Raw genomic sequence first — 18,021 nt, 5'->3', positions numbered from 1 at the left:
ACAATAAAAATTAGAAAACGCAACATCGAAAGTATTTGTTTAGCCCAATAAACATAGGCCGTCCTATTTTATTTATTCTAAATTTTTATTTTTTTAACATTTTGTTATTTCTTTTACTTGAAAAATAGTTTTATAAAATATATAATAGCCTTGATTAGTACAATTGAATGCAGTCTACCTTATTGTGGGTTCTAACTAGTGTTTCAAGAGCCGTGGGGTAGATTCTCCAACCCACATATGCGTGCCAAATAACCGAACTGCTATGGCTTGGATAAGTCCAAATTGACAATCTAGAAATATATTTGAGAAAAACAAACGAGTTTGTGGTTAGACATTTATAAAGAACTTAAAAAAATATAAGATAATCTCATTAAAAGATGTATTTTCGGTATCGAAACATTTATCATAACGTAAAAGTATATTTTTCACTCTCAATATGAAATTGAAAGCTCAAAAAATGGCACAAATCTACCATATCTATGAACATTAAAAAATCTTGAAAATAGACGGTCTAAATAATGTGTTACAAGATGCAATATTTTTAAAACTTAAAAAATTATTTTTTCTTTCGTATATATGTATATCGAGGTCAAAATGATCATTTGATAAATTTTATAGTGACGAAGCAACCTTTTTCAATAAGTGGTTAAGATGCACCACACTTACCGGTATAAAGTTGGCGCCTTTATGTAAACTTTTTCCGCATAACATAAATGGTCTACTTCCTAGGGAAAAGAGGCATTTAAGAAGACTTTTTCAATATAAAATTGTTACATGGTGTTCAATATTTTCACGTGACTTTACAAACATTCACAAATACCAATTGAATTTTCTCCTTACCTGCGGAGGTTAGTTAAAAATAATAATAATAATAAAATAAAATAATAATAATAATAATAATAATAATAATAATAAATAAAAAAGAAAAAAAAAGGCCACATTGCAAAGTTTCGGGATCAGCAACACATGTAATTTTGGTTTGACCAGGGGTACAATATACTCTTACGGAGAATTTACATAGGGTTAGCAACCGATTAGGTCCAGCTTGACCTGGACCTAGACCTTGGCCAGAATAATATTATGATCCAGGATTCGGATTCGAGCCTAATCGGTCCGGTGCAAAAGTTTGACTTATGCCCGTACTCGTCGGGTTCCAAATGTGGTCAGGTCCATTGTCCGCCTCACCATAAAGTCTATTTATTTATTTTTGCTTTTTTATTTTACCATTATATACCCATATTATGGGCAACAAGATTACAATCATCGGACATTAGATTTCAAGCCATCTAACTTCTCGCTTAATACTCAAATGATTACAAGTTCTTATTATATACTATCTTTAATATATCAAAATGAATAGGGCTTGAAGTATTTTATTTCCAACAATTTATGAGTGCGGGTTAGGTCCAACCGACCCCAACTTTAATCCGAGTAGAGTTTGAATCCGAGTTTTTGACCTAAATCCGGATCCGATCCACCGGACCCAAATATTGGACCCATACCCGGACCCATATTAGATATAGCCGGTGGATTCCGGGTCAGGTCTGGATTCACTGCCATCCTAAATTTACCGCAAGAAGCCGGAACCAACGACCAGTTGGACAGTTACCATGTATCAAGATCGAAGTAGAGAGAGAGATATCTTCAATATTATGGGTCTAGAGAGAGAAAAGGACGAGTTCCTCCTGAACTAGAGAGAGAGAGGATCAACATTATAGGTCTAGAGAGAGAGAGAACACAGAAGGATGGCTATCAGCTACGAAGGAGAAAGGACGAGTTCCTCGTAAACTGAAGAACGTGTGATGCTCGTTACGCAAGCACGAATCAGGGTTTACGGCGTTCATGTCATCCCTCTTCCTCGTACTTGTTCATCACCATTTTGCTTCTGGTTCTTCGATACGAGGTTGAGCGAAAAATTCCCTTCTCTCAAACCCATCTCATGGAAACCTATTGCCATTAAAGCTTCGTTTTCTTCACCTACAAAGCCCAATACCCATCTTCTGAACCTGGCTTCTTCCTCTAAAGCACAAAGCAAATGGTGCGTTTACCTCATCATCTCAAGCGACCTGAGCAAGACATATGTTGGGGTCACCGTAAATTTTGATAAGCGGTAATTGGGTCGAAACTTGTGCTAATAATCCAACATATATATGGATCTTTCCCATTTTCTAGATCTCAGTTTTGATAGAATTAAAACACCATAACATCGAAGTTTTCATGAGTCCAAGTTTCAGAGGATTAAAACCCACAATTGTTTTTTGACATTTTTTACGCCGAACCATAGTTTCACAGGATTACAGTCTATAATTTACTGGAACCCTAGATTTCAGCTAAAGCCAACAATTTTTTGGAATTTTTCAATGCCAAACTATAGTTTTCGGAGAATTGAATCCCAATATGTTTTGTATTTCCCTATCATAGACAGAGGATTAATTGTTTATTGTTCGCAGATATTTGGTCAAATATAACGCCTTATGATTTGGAATTTTGATTTGGTTGTGATATATTGAAGAAGCATGTGATGGTATTCAAAGTTCGATTATCTGCACGGAACCCACAAGTGTTTGGTGTTTCCCATGTAATATGCTTGTTTTCAGAGATCAAATTGATCCTAAAGATTGCTAGATTTTAGTATCTCACATGCTTGTTTCTACTCGCATGAATCATTGGATTGGTTAAAGACTGTTAAAGGGTTGTTCTGATTCGTGAGACCCCATAAATTTCCACAGAAGTTCTATTAAATGGTTATAGTTCTTTTGAGTTATGCATTGGATAGCATATTTTTCTTTTATGGATAAGCAAATTGATTCATTAGGATAATTCTGTACTGCTGTTTAATGATACCGGTGCAATGAACTGATGAGGATATGAATGAGAAATTAGGGGTTAATGAAGGAAATTTAGCCCCTCCATTAGGCAGAGGCAAGCCAAATGCGACTATAACTGCGAGAGAGTACCCCTTTAATAGAAACAGAACTTAGAGAAAATTGTACTGTCCTATGGATTTTAGGCAGGATAATTTGAATAATGGAAATAATAATTTTGGATGTTCCATGGCCAGAGAATCTCTATGCACCAAAGATTTATACAAAATGTGGAATCTCCTTCTATCCCCATAGATTGAATACTTTTGTTTAGCTATGATGGTAAGACCTACACCTAATGCTTTCGAGTCAAGTGAAATTTGAGTCAAGCTGCAATTTAATATCAGAAAAGTGTGAGGGATAGGTTGTTTATCATCTCCAAGATGTTTTTATCTGTTGCACTTTGACCTTTGATGACCCACAACATTAATAGCGTAATCTTACCTCTTTTTTATTTGACATGTACAGAGAATACCAATTCTTTTGTGAACATGCTTACACTGACCATGAAATGGATCAGACGAAGTGGTAATGTAATAGGCTGAATGTGGCAGGCCATTAATTGTAGTATTTGAGTAATAAAATCTGCAGGACCGATCTGTTTTTACGGGTAGTGCAATTGAGAATGGAAGGAAAGGATAGCAGTCTCTTTCAGAGTTGATCAAGGTCTACAAGATGGCTTCATTTATGAAAAGGGGGACCTGTATGATGGAATGAGTTGCCCTAGTGACAAAGGGCTGATCTACATGTGTAATATTGATACAGCCATTAAGATTAATTGTGAAATCTTGGATCTGATTCCTGTTGATAATAGCTGAGAGTGCAACTGGAATCATAATGATAGAATATGGCTAATAGGCGAGTCATTCTATAATTGGAAGTTGTTACTTGTCAGAAGTCTTGGTAGCCCATTGTTTAATGTGGAAGATAGATTTGGAGGCTGGTATGTAATTAGGGGCCCCTAATTTAATGAGAATGGACTATCAAAGTTTGTCAGCTTTCTAAAATTGGCCTCAACAAGCTCAAGCACATCTGCAGTTACAGTTTCAATAGTACCTCGGGTGTCTTGCTGTACATGTGTAACTGTGAACATTTTGATTCTCTAGCATGGCTTCTTGATTTAGAATGTCAGAATTTGGAACTACAGTAAGGGGGTTGGTAAATTTGGTATCTTAGGAGGATATTTTGGATAGAATGCAGAGCTTAGTGACAATTATCGCCGATAATATGAAATTATCGGATTTTTCTCACAATAATTTTGGAAGGAGGTATTACCTGTGATATTATCCCAATAACATGAAATTAATGAGATACTTAAGAGTTCCCTGATAAAATTGTGTTAAGTAATCTTCCCGATAATATCGGACTTGATTTAAACTGTCAAACTGCCTAAAAAAGACAGTTTTACCAATATAGAATTCAATTGATTGCTAATTCCTGTATAAAGGGGATTGCACTGAATTTTTTTTATTTTTTATGGTAATCATGAAGTAAAAGGATTATGTTAAAAAGACGTTTTGGTCTTTTAGTCAATTAATATATAAAAAAAGAAGGAAGATTTAACTTTTTTTATGGTCAACATGAAGTATGAAAGGTCTCCAAGAATATTGGGTTTTTTCACAGAAAAGATTTTATTTCATGGATGAGATCACAGAAATTTACCTCATCTCTCAATCTTTTAGTTGATCTTTTATTTTGGTAACAATATATAAATATTGGTTTATCAATTATAATTAACTGAAAGTCTTTTTTATAACAACTATATTTGATGCAATAGATACTATAAGTTTTATTTGTTATACATTTATACTTTTAGTTAATATTCAGTTATTATTTATTAAAATAATTGTAGCTTTTTAATAGTTTAAATTCCTGGTAAATTTCTGATAAAAGGGCTCGCCACAATAATAACTCGACAAAAACACTTGCCGATAATATCCCGATAATGATAATTGTCACTAAGATGTAGAATTGAGAGATTGAAAGAGCAACTAAATGTTCAAAATTGTCATGTCAGAGACTGCAGGTATGCCCTTGGAATCATGCTCCTGCTTGTGGTAATTGGAATGGGATTTAGAAATCTTTTATAAGTAACATTTTACCAGAATCCATGGCTAACAGACTGTTTCCATAGCTCTAAAGAAGACCTTGCAAGTCGAGCTCTAGATTTGCTTCTTGTGGAAATGTTCTTTATTAAATGTCATTCATATAATAAACTTTTTTGGTGAAATTGCACGCGAACATGTTTTTTTTTATAATTATGCCTTCACAAACATCTTTGTTAGTTGTTGCTCATATTCCTAAATTGTTTTAATATTCTTTTTGTTTATATTATGAAATTTGTGTGCAGTTCCCTATCATAGTTGTAGGAAGAATTTTTGTTTGCTAATTTAGCGAGGGCTTTGTTGAATCCACCTTTTGTATTATGGAGAATAATTTACAAAGAAAGTCCACCTGTGACTTCTCTTTGATGAAGTGAGGTGGTTCCTTCCAAGAAACAAAACCATCCATAGTGAGGCCTCTTCCAGCTAATCACTGTGACTCGCCTCCTTGATAGGTGTGAGTGAAGATAACATCATGTGGTAAATAAAAAATCACCTATATCTGTTGTGCATGCATCTCCACCTTGATTATGCCCTTCTATTGACCCCATTGACCGCACCTTCCAATCTGATTCCACTCAAACTTTGGTATACTGCACGTAACCATGTGTTTGCACTGAAGCAGGAACAATGGATTATTTTTCTTCATTTCTTTTATTACTTCCGTTGTCTTTCGAGAATTGTTTTCACCTTTGCTTTCCAATGTTTCTATGGTTTAGTTAGGTGGCACCTGCATTCACTAAAAATGAGTAAAATATAAAGTTTACATTACTGAGTATGCAGTTATTTCCTTTTCAATTTTCCCAGAAGATCAGAGTTGCCTTTTTGGAGATGAGAAGCTGGTTTAGTAGAGCCCACTTCAAACTTTCTTCCTCGCCACCTCAACCACCTCCATAACAAACACCTTGGCATGGGTGAAGCCCTAGAGGGCCATTTATTGTTCAATGTACAGCACCTAGCCTTGCCATGTGCTGCCCTCATGGACCTGATTGTTGAGTACTCTATATATAATAGGATAAACCTCATTATGGGTCAGGTGGTGGGGATGACCAAGCCTTCATCTCCTTAGGGTTTGGATCATTATCGTACGCATGTCCCACCTGATCAATGCACACAACGTTATGTGTTTCTCTGTGATAAGTTACAGGACGATTGTGGCTTTCATTGTAAGCATTCAAGTTTGTGTACTCTTTGTAATGATTTCTATTGTCTTGTAGATTGAAACAACATAATGGTGAACTTAGAGGTGGGGCAAAAGCATCACGTGCGGGAAGGCCATGGGCTCGTGTATGCACAATCGAGGGATTCATAGACCGAAGTGAAGGTATTGCTAGATGTTAAATCTTAATTAGAAACCACTGTTTCTTCCTTTATTTATGAGACTTGGCCCTCTCATCAAAATTATTTTCGAAGTAACAGATGGCCTGTGATTACATACCATGGTGGATTAGTTTGTTTTTTGGATAAATTAAATGGGATTCGATTTGCAAAATTTGTTTTTGAGCTTCATCTACTCTGACATTTCAATTGATGCATTTCTGCACCAATAAAGACAATGTTATTTTCTAAATGGTTAGTTCATGAACACTTTCAAAGCTTGTTAGGAGAGAACTTTACCCACAAGATAATGCATCCTGGCTTTATAATGTTGCATATGGGGGATAGATTTTCATCCATCTAATGTAGATATTTTAAGTTTATATTTTTGTAATTCACCCTGAAGATTAGTTGCTGGATACAAATATTCTTTTGGATTTTTTTTTTGTAAAATATAAATATTAGATACTTCAAGCATGCCTTCTTTCTGAACTTCTAGAGTTCGCGTGGTAACATAACTGTGATTGTGATATAGGGCTTGACATGAACTTTGGTGAGGATTTGTTGTCACCTTTAATATTCTTACCTTCTTCATTTAAAGGAAACAAAGAAAAAGGAAATGGGAAAATTATCAAACGCCCATGTGAGATGAACTATTTAACATTGTACATATATTCTTTGATTTAATTTCAAAAGACCCATAAAATACATGATCATGAGTTGGAATTTTGTCAAAAAGTGTAAAATGCTAAATAGTGCATCTTTCACTGGTATTATACCATTTTGATATTATCTCCCCAAAGAAATTCTTGCCTTCTCTGGTTTTATTTCAAAGGATATTTGGTCCTTAAATCATTGCTTTTATACCATTACTTAATGAGACTGTTTTGAAATCCACAACAAACTGAAAGGCAAGGTTACTGAACCATTTTTAAGTGATAATCACAGGAAAAAAATTCTGGCTATCATTTTGTTTTGCTTATTTTGTCTTAGTACGATACGTTTGTGTAATTGCTTATTTATTTGGTCTAATGTTTCTTCTTTCTTAGCTTGTCAGTTTGAATCAAAATGGAAGACGATTTCAAGGAAGCTTCCTCGAAAGCGAAACCACGCCAATGAGGGAGAGCAATCTGATCTTCACTTTATTCCAGTGGTAAAGCACAGAGAAACAGCTTTGGATAGGGTCAGAAAGTCTGTGGACTGTAGCCACCTGAATATTTATTGGAATTTGGATACACCCTAGTTCTCCGAACTTAAAAACCGAAGTATACTGTAGTCCAATGGACTACGATATATGACACTCCAAGGCCACTTCCAGACTTGTTCCTATATCGATTGTCTGGATATTAACTGAAGCGAACCGCCAATAAACAACAAACAATTAATCTCAAACTATATCTCCAGATGGCAGTGGAAAAGGGTTATTGCCATGGTTCTTTGGGCTATCGTAAACAGCTTGCTTTCTCGTTTCATGTTCAATACTTGAGCTAAAATGGGAGCTCTGGATTCCTTCTTGTGATTTGGGTGCAATTCCCCAAGGTTTTATTAGTCTCCACTTATTCTTTTGTAAATTCAAGATATGTAAGCTTCAGTTAAATCAATACAAATTCTCTACATTCGTAGTTTCACCCTGTTCTTTCTTTTCTTCATGTACACTTGAGCAATAAGATAAAAGACCACTTTAATTTAAGACATGCTCCAAACTGCCCTGAGAAAATAAACAACGGAATACTGAACCATTGTATGATTGTCTCATTTGTATCTTCTTATTTTTGGAATATTATTGTTTTTCATATTGTGTGCAGTAATAAGCTGGTAATCTGAGTGAGGCATCTGACTCAGTTTCCCAAACCTCTTTTCGTAAAATTCCCACAGCTCTGACCTTTGATTTAAAGAAGTTTTCACAAAAATACTCTAGTTATAAAAAAGCCTCAAGGTCATCAAAGATAGAAGACCACTTTAATTTAAGACATGCTCCAAACTGGCCCGGGATAATAAACAAAGAGATACTGAACCATTGTATGCATTGTCTCATTTGTATCTTTTTCTTTTTGGAATATTGTTCTTCATATTGTGTGCAGTAATAAGCTCGTAATCTGAGGGAGGCATCTGACTCAGTTTGCCAAACCTCTTTTCGTAAAATTCCCACATCTCTGACCTGTGATTTAAAGAAGTTTTCACAAAATGCTCTGGTTATAAAACAAGGCTGCAAGGTCATCCACGAGAAACATGGTGAAAAGTTCAGGAGGTTGAAAGCATATGACGTACCAGTAAACAAGAAATTGGAATGGTTCATGTTTCCCATAGATCTCTTCAATATCTTTCTGAATAGTTCCTATGGTGCATTGCTTTCTGGCATGAAACTGCATAAACAAATTAAAAAGCATCACCCATAACAGAGATAGCAGTAAATGTATGACACATGATGACAGTTTATCTTACACAGTTATAACAACCTGTTCTTCATAGGGAAGAAACTGAGGATTCATCAGTCATCCATTCACCATGGAGATCAACTACAACAGTAGAGATCATCTGTACTTCCTGGCAATGGATGTTCACCTGACAAGAACTAATCTCCACTGTCTATCGCTGAGATTGGAAGGTGGGTAACCTGCTGTGCCATACAGCACACAAAAGCATGTGTATGATATATTTCTCAGCCTGTTTAACCTCCCTTCCTGTAGTTATTACCTAAAATAAACCCTTAAATCCAAGGACAGCCCATGGCCCCCTTCAAATTAAAAGAAAAAGGCCTTTAACCACCTCCTTACCTTTTTTGTGTATCCAAATTACAATATTTACCCTTATTACTTTTAATAATACTGTTGTCCAAAAAAGCTACCCTTCTCTTTATCATTCCCGTAGGAAGAGGCTTAAATGTCATTTTCTTTTAAACTAGAGGGGGAGGGGGTCCATGGGCTTCCCATAGACCCGAGGACTTATTTGAGATTACATTTATAGAGAGGGTCCTTTAATAATCTACACCGACCTGTTTCAGATGCCTAAGGGTTTCAGTATCTGCAGGAATCCTCTGGTAAATTCCCATGCTCATGAGCACGTTGTTGCACACATAAGGACCAACACCATATATGCTAAGCAATTGCCTCATCAATCCATCCAGATGAATCGGGTCTTGTTGACTCAAAACCTCAATCTTTCCCAAATCAAGTGCGCCTTCCACAATGCTTTGAGCAAGCTTTACTATGCGCTTTGATCTAAATCCCACTTTACAACGTTTCTCTAAGATCTTCTCATCAAGATTAGCAAGTTCTTCGGGACATGGAAAATTCCCAGCCTCCAGAAAAAAACTTAGTGTTTTATTTTCTAATAACTGATTATCTAGTATCGCCCCATCCCCTAACTTTTCTTCAGAGACTTGATCATAGTTTAACTTCCCATTTCTTCCTTCTTCAGATGAGAACATAGTTGGGCTATTTTTGGAGAAGTCCTTAGCAAGATCTATGGGTCTTAAGCTTTCATCAGCTGCTAAATGAGTTTCATTTTCTGAGAACTTTGTCATTAGATTCATGATGATATTCTGATTTGGGTTTTTCCGCCTCTTCTTGTGCTCTAGTTGCATCGGAGTTACAGGAGAAAGATTAACACTTTTTGAAAAGTCAGTGTCTTTATTTGATTGTCTGAGAGAGTTTCCATTCAGTTCTAGTTGAAGCTCACACAAAGCTCTTGCCATAGACAATGTCCTCGTCCACCTAAACAACAGATGCAAAGCAGTATATACATATCAGAATTAAAAATACAAGTACAAGAAAGAGCGTCTCACTAGAAATTTACAGTGAGGAAATTTAAGAAATTTGAAGTGTCATTTCAATCTTAATCAGCTTATAATAGAGTGAAGAATTGTTCTTTGATGCACTTATAGGTTGTTCAGAGCATTGAAATGGAGTTGAAGCATGAATCACATAAGATGGGGAAAAGTATTAAAAAGTTTCATATGCATTATAAAAATGAAGTTCCATGTGCAGTATAACATTATTTATCTCTCAGTACACAAAAGAAATCAAATAGGTTGCAGCCACTCACACCATCGTGAATTATGGAGAGATGTAAGATACAATTTCAACAAATAGAGTAAATACATGAATAATTTATAGAACCCTGCTGATAAACAGCATAGAAATTGCATAACTTGACCAATGTGCAGTTTTATTAGGTGAAGTTCTAACAAAGAACATTAGAATAATATAAGCTTCATATGTCACCGGCATGAGGGTAGAGACTGTGATGGAGGAGACATTAAGAGATAGTAGAAGGGTATTAAAGGTTAGGGAAGGAGTGTTTTCTTTCTTCGTCTTTTTTTGTGTGTTTTTGGGTGGTGTTTTCTTTTTTTCTGGTTGGTGTTAGAGAGTGCGGGGAGGGGAGGGAGGGGTGGTGGTGGTGCGGAGGGTTGGGTTGGGAGGTAGTCTAGCACTTTTCTTTTCTGAGAAACATTGCCATAGCAATTAGCTTAAAGATCATGTAAATAACAATATTAAAAGCGATATGGATATCTTGTCAAGCGCACTGCAATGAATTTTTCTAAGATTTTGCTTTACCTGGTGAAAATGGCGAGGAAGGAAGAAGAGAGGCTGGTTGTTGCAGCTGAGCGGCTAAGCTGCATAGAGAGGGGTGAAGCAGGCAAGCGGCTGAGGTGCGAAGAGAGTGGTGAGGAGAACTTTTTTTTAGGGTGCAGTTTTTTCAGGAACTACAAATTAAAACTTGACTTTTCAAGTTCCGTGGTTTTCCATGGAACTTTTTTTATGAGTAAAGGTGGGAACATGACTTTTTATCAACAAAAAACATGAATAGTAACAGGTAAGTTCCATCTTCTTCCCCCTAACTTCCAGTTATCAAACGTGCCCTAAGATAATAAAACACACCGTCAAAAACCATACTGCGGGCATTTGTTTGACACTAATTTTTAAATATGCCTTTTTGTTATGTTGAACAATCTCAAGAAAAAAAAAAACCCGAAACGCACTTTAAAATTTTTTTTGTTCACCCAATAAACATAAGACATCCATTTGATAGGGCGATTAAATGGCCTTAGAGGGAATCTTTTATATACCAAAATTTGTAGATAGTTGTGTCATCACTAGATCAACAATTTTAAACAGCTGAAAATTGATCTTGAATTCTAAAAGGCCTAGATCTCAATGTCCACCAAATGAACGATTTGGATACATAGTTGGTGAGGGACCCATTTTGAACTTTTCTAGGGGGCAAATTCAATTTTCTTCTGTATGGCCGTGTGCAAATTTTGCGATCATACAATACCAAAAACATGTTTGTTCAAAAGAGCAGTTTCACTATATTACAATGAAACAGTAAAATCGAATCATTCAATATATATATATATATATTTTTTCTTCCATATAGATAAGTATATAGATAGATGGAGAGAGAGAGAGAGAGAGAGAGAGAGAGAGAGAGTTGTTCTAGAACATACCACTTAATGGTGATCTTAGATTTTCCTATTCCAACAATTTATACTATGAAATTCCCTTATATTTTCAAAAATGACTTTTGACTATAACTGTATTTCAGGAAGGGTATATGTTCTTCCAAATAAATGTGTATGTATATATATGGTCAGATTGTCTAGGCGCATGGAAATGTACAATAGCATATGCAAACAACGTGCATATATTCAACAGTAAATCAATCTCAATAAAATATTATTCTATCTTTGCCAATTATGAGTCCATACGCTTCCCAATTTATATCACCATAGGATGAAACATAAAATGCCAAATCTAGAATATGAGAATGAAGATGAATGTTGATGCTTCCTGCCTTGAGTTTTATAATTTCATTTGCATCCCTCTCGCAACTCGATATGACTTTTCTATTCCTTGTCACATATCAAAAGAATAAAGATAATTGCTATGGTGTCATTCATGAGAAGGATATTTGGATTGATAAACCAATTTGTTAGACCTACCATGGACGAGATATGATTCCGAAATCTCATTCATTTAGCAAATATCACGCTCTCATCAATGAAACTTCAATGAACGCCCAAAATTTACTAATTTTCAGATCTCCAGGTGTCTAGAATTTCAGATTCAATCGAATATAGGTTCCTAGACTTCCTAGCACTTCTAGAGCGGTTATCAAAAATATTATTTGCAATTGCAAGACATAAGATGTTAGAAACATCCATCTTCTAGGGAACTTCCAATTCTAGTTCTCAAACATTCCCTTAGAGACTTGTAAGTGAAATCAAGCATCAGCCCAGATCGGATCAATGGTGATGAGCTAGGCATCAGCCATAAGGGACCTGGATGTGCCAAGGCTCAATAAGAAATAGGGTTTGTATTGCATTGGCGAATATATATGCGAACTGTCAGAGCAACAATGCGTCAAGAATGATGGGATCGGGGAGAGAGAAATGATGATTTCGAATGCCCTTATCTGTGGGTTAGCAAGCAAGGGAGGTTTCAGCAGGTTTGTCCTAGATAAAAACAGAAAGGGGTGATAACTATTTCAATTCTGAAGGCTGTCACACATGCGGGATTGTTGGAGGAAGGGAACAGTATTTTTTGGAGAAATATGAATGGGGGGTGTAAAGGGATAAAGGAGGGGGAGGAAACGTTTGGACAACTTGTGAGGGGAGGTTGTCAGAGGATGACTTGGGAAATTAAGAGAAAAGATGAAGGTGGGAGAGGATATGGGGGTGGAGTGGTAGGCCCTAAAGAGTAGACAAACCAAAGGGATGCAAAGTTGAGGTGATGAGAGAAGAATGGGAGTTGTTCTTGATGTCAAGGAAGAGAAGATGAACTTTAGAGAGCACGAGCGAGTATATTGAGAGAGAAAATTTGGGAGTTGAACCTAAGCTGAGTATTATGAGCACATGATTGACCTATTAGGTAGGCTGGGCTTTCGGATGAAGCTGAGCAATTAGTACAGAAAATACCATTAGAAGGGAATAGGTTACAAAGCTCCTTCAATGACAATATCCTCAGATATGTTTATAGTTTGAGAGATGCTTCAGACTCAAATTTGTATTTAAAAACAAGAATCATCATCATGATCTACGCCTTATTCCAACTATTTGGGTGCCATTCTGCTCTATCAAGGGCCATACCCTCAGTCAACCATAAGTCAACATATCTCATCTCACTACTTCTATCCATGTCCTTTTGGGCATTCTCCTTGCCCTTTCAAAGCCTTCCACTTGATCTAAGATACCCCTCCTCACCGGTGTTGGTCTATGTTGCGCATGGTCAGCACAACTAAGTCTATTTTTGCTCATCTTATCGCCTATTAGAGCCATCCCTAAGTTCCCTTTGATGTATTCATTCCAAATTCTATCATTTCTTATCTTGCCACTCATCCATCTCAACATCCTCAATTCAGCTACATTCATCTTATGAATAGTTGTTTTTTGACCACCAAACATTATGTCACATAAAACATGGCTGGCCTTACAACCAGCCTTTAGAACTTCCCCTTCAGTTTTATTGGTATGCAACGATCCTATAAAACTAAGGATGCATATCTCCAATTCCCCAACCCAACCCTTATTTAATGCACGATATCTTCATTAATCTCTTCATTCTCTAGAATATTGACCAAGGATATCGAAAATAATTTCTTTTAGATATTTCTTGGCCATCAATCTTAACTGCTTCCTCATTTCTACTCTTAATATTACTAACTTTGCGATCCATATACATTGTCTTAGTCTGACTAATTTTGAAACCTTTAAAATTCTAGAGCATCCCTCCAAAGTACTAACTTTGCATAAACACCACCTCTAGTCTCATCAATCAAAACTATGTCATTTGTGAACGATATACACCATGATACCTCATTCTGCAGATGCCTAGTTAACTCGTCTATAACCAAAACAACGAGATATGGGCTCAATGTTGACCCATGATGTAGATCTAATGTCATTGAACACTCACTTGTCTCTCCACTAGTTGTCCTCACATTAGTTAATACCCCCTCATACATATCTCTCACCATTTCAATATATCATCTGAAAACTCTTTTTTTTCCAACAACCACCAAATTAACTCTCTAATACAATATTATGTATTTTTTCTAAACCAATAATGACCATGTGGAGGTCTCTTCCCTTCTACCTAAACTTCTCAATCAGTTGCCTAAGTAGGAAAATATCCTCAATTGTAATTTAGTCTGACTTAGATTTTAGTAAAAAACTTCAGTGATTTTTTCATTTTAATTTCATTGAGTATTCCAACTCCGCCATTACCAGTCCAACGCCCAGATGAGAATGGAGGGTTTTGTTAGGTTGGCAACCACCTGGTAGAGGTGTTTGGTCGAAACCGAATGGTCACACTAATATTATTGGTTATTCTGATGCTGACTGAGCAGGTAGTCCAATTGAAAGGAAGTCCACAACCGGCTATTGTACATTGGTTGGAGGAAACTTAGTTACTTGGAAAAGCAAGAAATAAAATGTCGTCGCTCGATCCAATGCAGAGACCGAATATAGAGCTATGGCTTCCACTACAAGTGAATTGATGTGGCTAAAATGGCTACTTCGAAATATGGGTTCCCAATGGTCAATCCAAAGGAGATGTTATGTGATAATCGAGAAGCTATGCATATAGCCTCCAATCCAATTTTTCATGAAAAACCATATAGCCTCCAATCCAATTTTTCATGAAAAACCAAGCATAAGTTTACTGTAACTTTGTGAGATAAAAGGTTCAGTAAAAAAATTATTAGTTTTTTTCAGTAAAAAAATTATTAGTTATCCTTATGTTCGAAGTGAAGACCAACTTACATATATGTTTACCAAAGCTATTGTAAAGATAAAGTTCTATCATATATTGTCCAAGTTGGGCTCTATTGATATATACGCACCAACTTGAGGGGGAGGGTTGATAGTTATAGAAAGCAAATATTGAGTTTTCTATCTTGTATATTACAAGATATTCAGTTTCCTATATTGAGTTTCCTATTTTGTGAGATTACAATTGTAATGGGATTTGTTTCCTAAGAAATAAGAGTTGTAACTCTATATACAGAGTAAATCCTATGAATGAAATACTAGTTTACCCTCCATGGATGTAGGAGGTACCATTGCCGAACCTATATGTTGTGTTGATCTATTTCTCTCTCTCCTCTATTTCTCTTATTGCAACCTCAACACTCTTTATTGTGAAAATTACCACTCTTTCGTGACGCAAACATAAACAAAATAAAAAAGAAGTAGTTTCAACAAGAAGCAAGAGCAAAGTAATTGGTAACCATCTTACTGGCAATTGCAGAGAAGGATGCTTTTCACCATATCTTCAAACAAGGTGGGGGATCGAAAAACCCGCCCAAAACCTGTCTCTTTGGCAACAGGATACATCTCATGAAACTTGTTCACCTTTAAATCATCTTCTTCTGAAATCCGAAGCATCCTAGCGACTTGAGCCTAGAAACCAACAAGAGAGAGAGAGAGGGGGAGAACCCGCATCAGTGGATGAGAGATGACTAGAGAGAGAGAGGACCCATATTAGAAAAACAGAAATAAAACCCATATGAGAGAGAGAGAGAGAGCGCCAAAGGAATATATGCAAAGGCTCAATAAAAAAACACCAAGAACAACATAAATGGTTCGAGAGATTACAATTACCAGAAGATATTGTTGGTCATGTTGATAGAGTTTGCTTGCCCCCAAAACAAGGATTTGCAGGGATTTTTGTGAGGAGAGAGAAAGTTGGGTTATGCGAACAGGGACAGAGGATCGATCAGTTAGGCGTAAGGGGCGTTGGAGAGTTTGGGAGGAGGAGAACCATAAGTTTGGGGCCATCATGAAGAAGCCATGGCTGCATACTGCCTTCTCTAGCTCAAAAGACTCATTCACAGGAAGGGTTAACACTGTTCTCTCTGCCCCCATTGCCATTGCAGGCAGCCCGTTATGGGGCGGCTTTCGTCTTGTTGGGCTTTTCAAATCAAAACCTTTTCGATTCTCCTACCATCTCTCTCTCTCCTGCGCCGTTTAGTATCCGCGCCCCCTCTGTCACTGCCTCTCTCTACGCAGTAGCCTCGAGCTCATTTTATTTGCTCTGCTAAAGTGTCCATCGCCATCAATCAAGGATAGATGGTGATGAGGTGGGAATAGACCCATTCTTGGATAAGTAATATTTAAGGGATGGAAAAAGTTTATATAAGGATGGTACCTTATAGTGTACAACTACGGAGGCCCCTAAAAAATCCATGGGAAAAAGGTAGTTTTATTGTTGAGAAACCCTTTGATTGATCATCTCAACATCAAGATACATAACTATGAAAAATAAAAAAATTTTAAGTCTTAAAAATATTGTATTTTACAACATATTATCTACACAGGTTATTTTCAAGATTTTCATATGTTTATAGATCTACTTGATTTTAACCACTTTTGAAATTTAAAATTTTATAATTAGATATAAAAATAGATTTTGAGATAATCTTAAAAACATTTTATATCAAAATTATATACCATGATAAAATTTGAATGTTGCACCTTACCTCTACACCTACAGATGCATCCTTATGCCAACTGCACCCTTAAGGGATTGTATACAAAGAGACCTTTTACTTTGGATGTGGTTTGTATAAAGCCTAGGCTCTAAACAATCAAATTAGAGCCTACCATCAAATAGTGTCGAAAAATGTGGTTTTAATATTGGAAATCTTTATAATAGCCTTAAAATATATTTTTATATTTATTTATAAAGTTTGAAGCTTCAAAAATAGTATAGATCGGCGATTTATAAAAACTTGAAAATCTTGAAGATTGATGGTCCAAATATGTATTACAAAATACACTATTTTCAAAACTTGAAATATATTTTTTTCTCATGTCTATGCATCTTGATGTTGAGATGATCGATTTGAAGATATTTGGGCATCAAAACAACCTCTTTTAGTGAAATTTTTTAGATAGGCTCAAATTTGATTGTTTAAAGCCCGGGATGGCTTCCCTTTGTCCTTTTTTCATAGATTTTGGGCCTTGGTTAAATCAGAGCTCATCAAGATGGTTAGAGAATTTATGGTTAGAGGCGAGGTCTTCAAAGGGATTAATTCCACCCTTATTGCTCTTATCCTCAAAAAGTTAGTAATTGCTGAATTGTTTGACATTAGACCTATTAGTCTATTGTCTAGCCTTTACAAGATAGTGGCTAAAGTTCTAGCTGACAAATTGAAGATTGTTCTCCCTGATCTTATCTCTCCAAACCAATGGTTTAAAAAACGGATCGGTGACCTGATCGGGCTTCCAAAAAATCGATCCGGATCGGCGAATCGGCGATCCGAATCGGGAATCGGGTGAATCGGTCAGAATAAAGCTTAAAAAAAATCCGAAAAATGTATTAAAATTCATTATAAATATTGTTTTTTAAGAATTCAATAAGAAATGAGGGTACTCCATTAAGAATTTTCATGTTTTTGAATGAATATGCGAATATTGATATGTTCTTTCCCTGCATGAACCGCCATTCAGCATTTAATTTATATCACACAAAAGGATAAACATATAATTATCGTGGAATAAGTATATCAACATACATGGACTACAATAAAGCATAAAATTAGTAACATATGATCTAAAAATAAAATGATAGACGACGTTATTGTTCTTCTTGGTCACGCTGGTGCCATTGATTGAATTCATTTAACAATTCATTGATTCGATCTAAAAACGAATCATCAATATTAGCAGGCGTCTGACTATTCCCAAATCCCTGAGTGTTAGTGTTTTGTTGTGTTCCCAATCTAAAATCCCC

At 36.0% G+C, this 18,021-nt stretch overlaps 2 protein-coding genes across 2 annotated transcripts; one reads left to right on the top strand and one right to left on the bottom strand.

Moving 5' to 3' along the window:
* Positions 1–1,381: 1,381 nt before the first annotated feature.
* LOC18442807 (Excinuclease ABC, C subunit, N-terminal) lies at positions 1,382–7,911 on the top strand. The gene is made up of 3 exons (XM_006852975.4): positions 1,382–2,110; positions 6,184–6,290; positions 7,333–7,911. Exons 1-3 carry the CDS (start codon positions 1,803–1,805, stop codon positions 7,524–7,526), a joined length of 609 nt encoding a protein of 202 aa, XP_006853037.1. The 5' UTR covers positions 1,382–1,802; the 3' UTR covers positions 7,527–7,911.
* Positions 7,912–8,027: 116 nt separating this feature from the next.
* Positions 8,028–16,284, bottom strand: LOC18442764 (uncharacterized). Its single transcript, XM_006852976.4, has 5 exons — positions 15,888–16,284; positions 15,523–15,686; positions 9,276–9,996; positions 8,552–8,646; positions 8,028–8,441 (listed from the first exon to the last, which is right to left on the bottom strand). Exons 1-5 carry the CDS (start codon positions 16,155–16,157, stop codon positions 8,315–8,317), a joined length of 1,377 nt encoding a protein of 458 aa, XP_006853038.1. The 5' UTR covers positions 16,158–16,284; the 3' UTR covers positions 8,028–8,314.
* Between the last annotated feature and the right edge of the window lie 1,737 nt (positions 16,285–18,021).

This window comes from Amborella trichopoda, chromosome 1 (genome assembly GCF_054954075.1).
Source record: "Amborella trichopoda isolate Santa Cruz 75 chromosome 1, AtrichopodaSantaCruz75HAP2 v2.0, whole genome shotgun sequence".
NCBI lineage: Eukaryota > Viridiplantae > Streptophyta > Magnoliopsida > Amborellales > Amborellaceae > Amborella > Amborella trichopoda.
The sequence above is the reverse complement of the archived record's forward strand: the minus strand, read 5'-3'. Positions and strand labels throughout refer to the sequence as shown.

Bases quoted from the DNA above. Each gene is read 5' to 3' on its own strand.
- LOC18442807 (XM_006852975.4), top strand. From the start codon at position 1,803: ATGCTCGTTACGCAAGCACGAATCAGGGTTTACGGCGTTCATGTCATC. The intron at 2,111-6,183 runs GTAATTGGGTCG...ATTGTCTTGTAG, and splicing joins ACCGTAAATTTTGATAAGCG to ATTGAAACAACATAATGGTG. The intron at 6,291-7,332 runs GTATTGCTAGAT...CTTCTTTCTTAG, and splicing joins ATTCATAGACCGAAGTGAAG to CTTGTCAGTTTGAATCAAAA.
- LOC18442764 (XM_006852976.4), bottom strand. From the start codon at position 16,157: ATGGCAATGGGGGCAGAGAGAACAGTGTTAACCCTTCCTGTGAATGAG. The intron at 9,997-15,522 runs GTAAGATGGTTA...TCTGTTGTTTAG, and splicing joins ATCCTTCTCTGCAATTGCCA to GTGGACGAGGACATTGTCTA. The intron at 8,647-9,275 runs GTCGGTGTAGAT...TTGTTTATGCAG, and splicing joins CCCTTAGGCATCTGAAACAG to TTTCATGCCAGAAAGCAATG.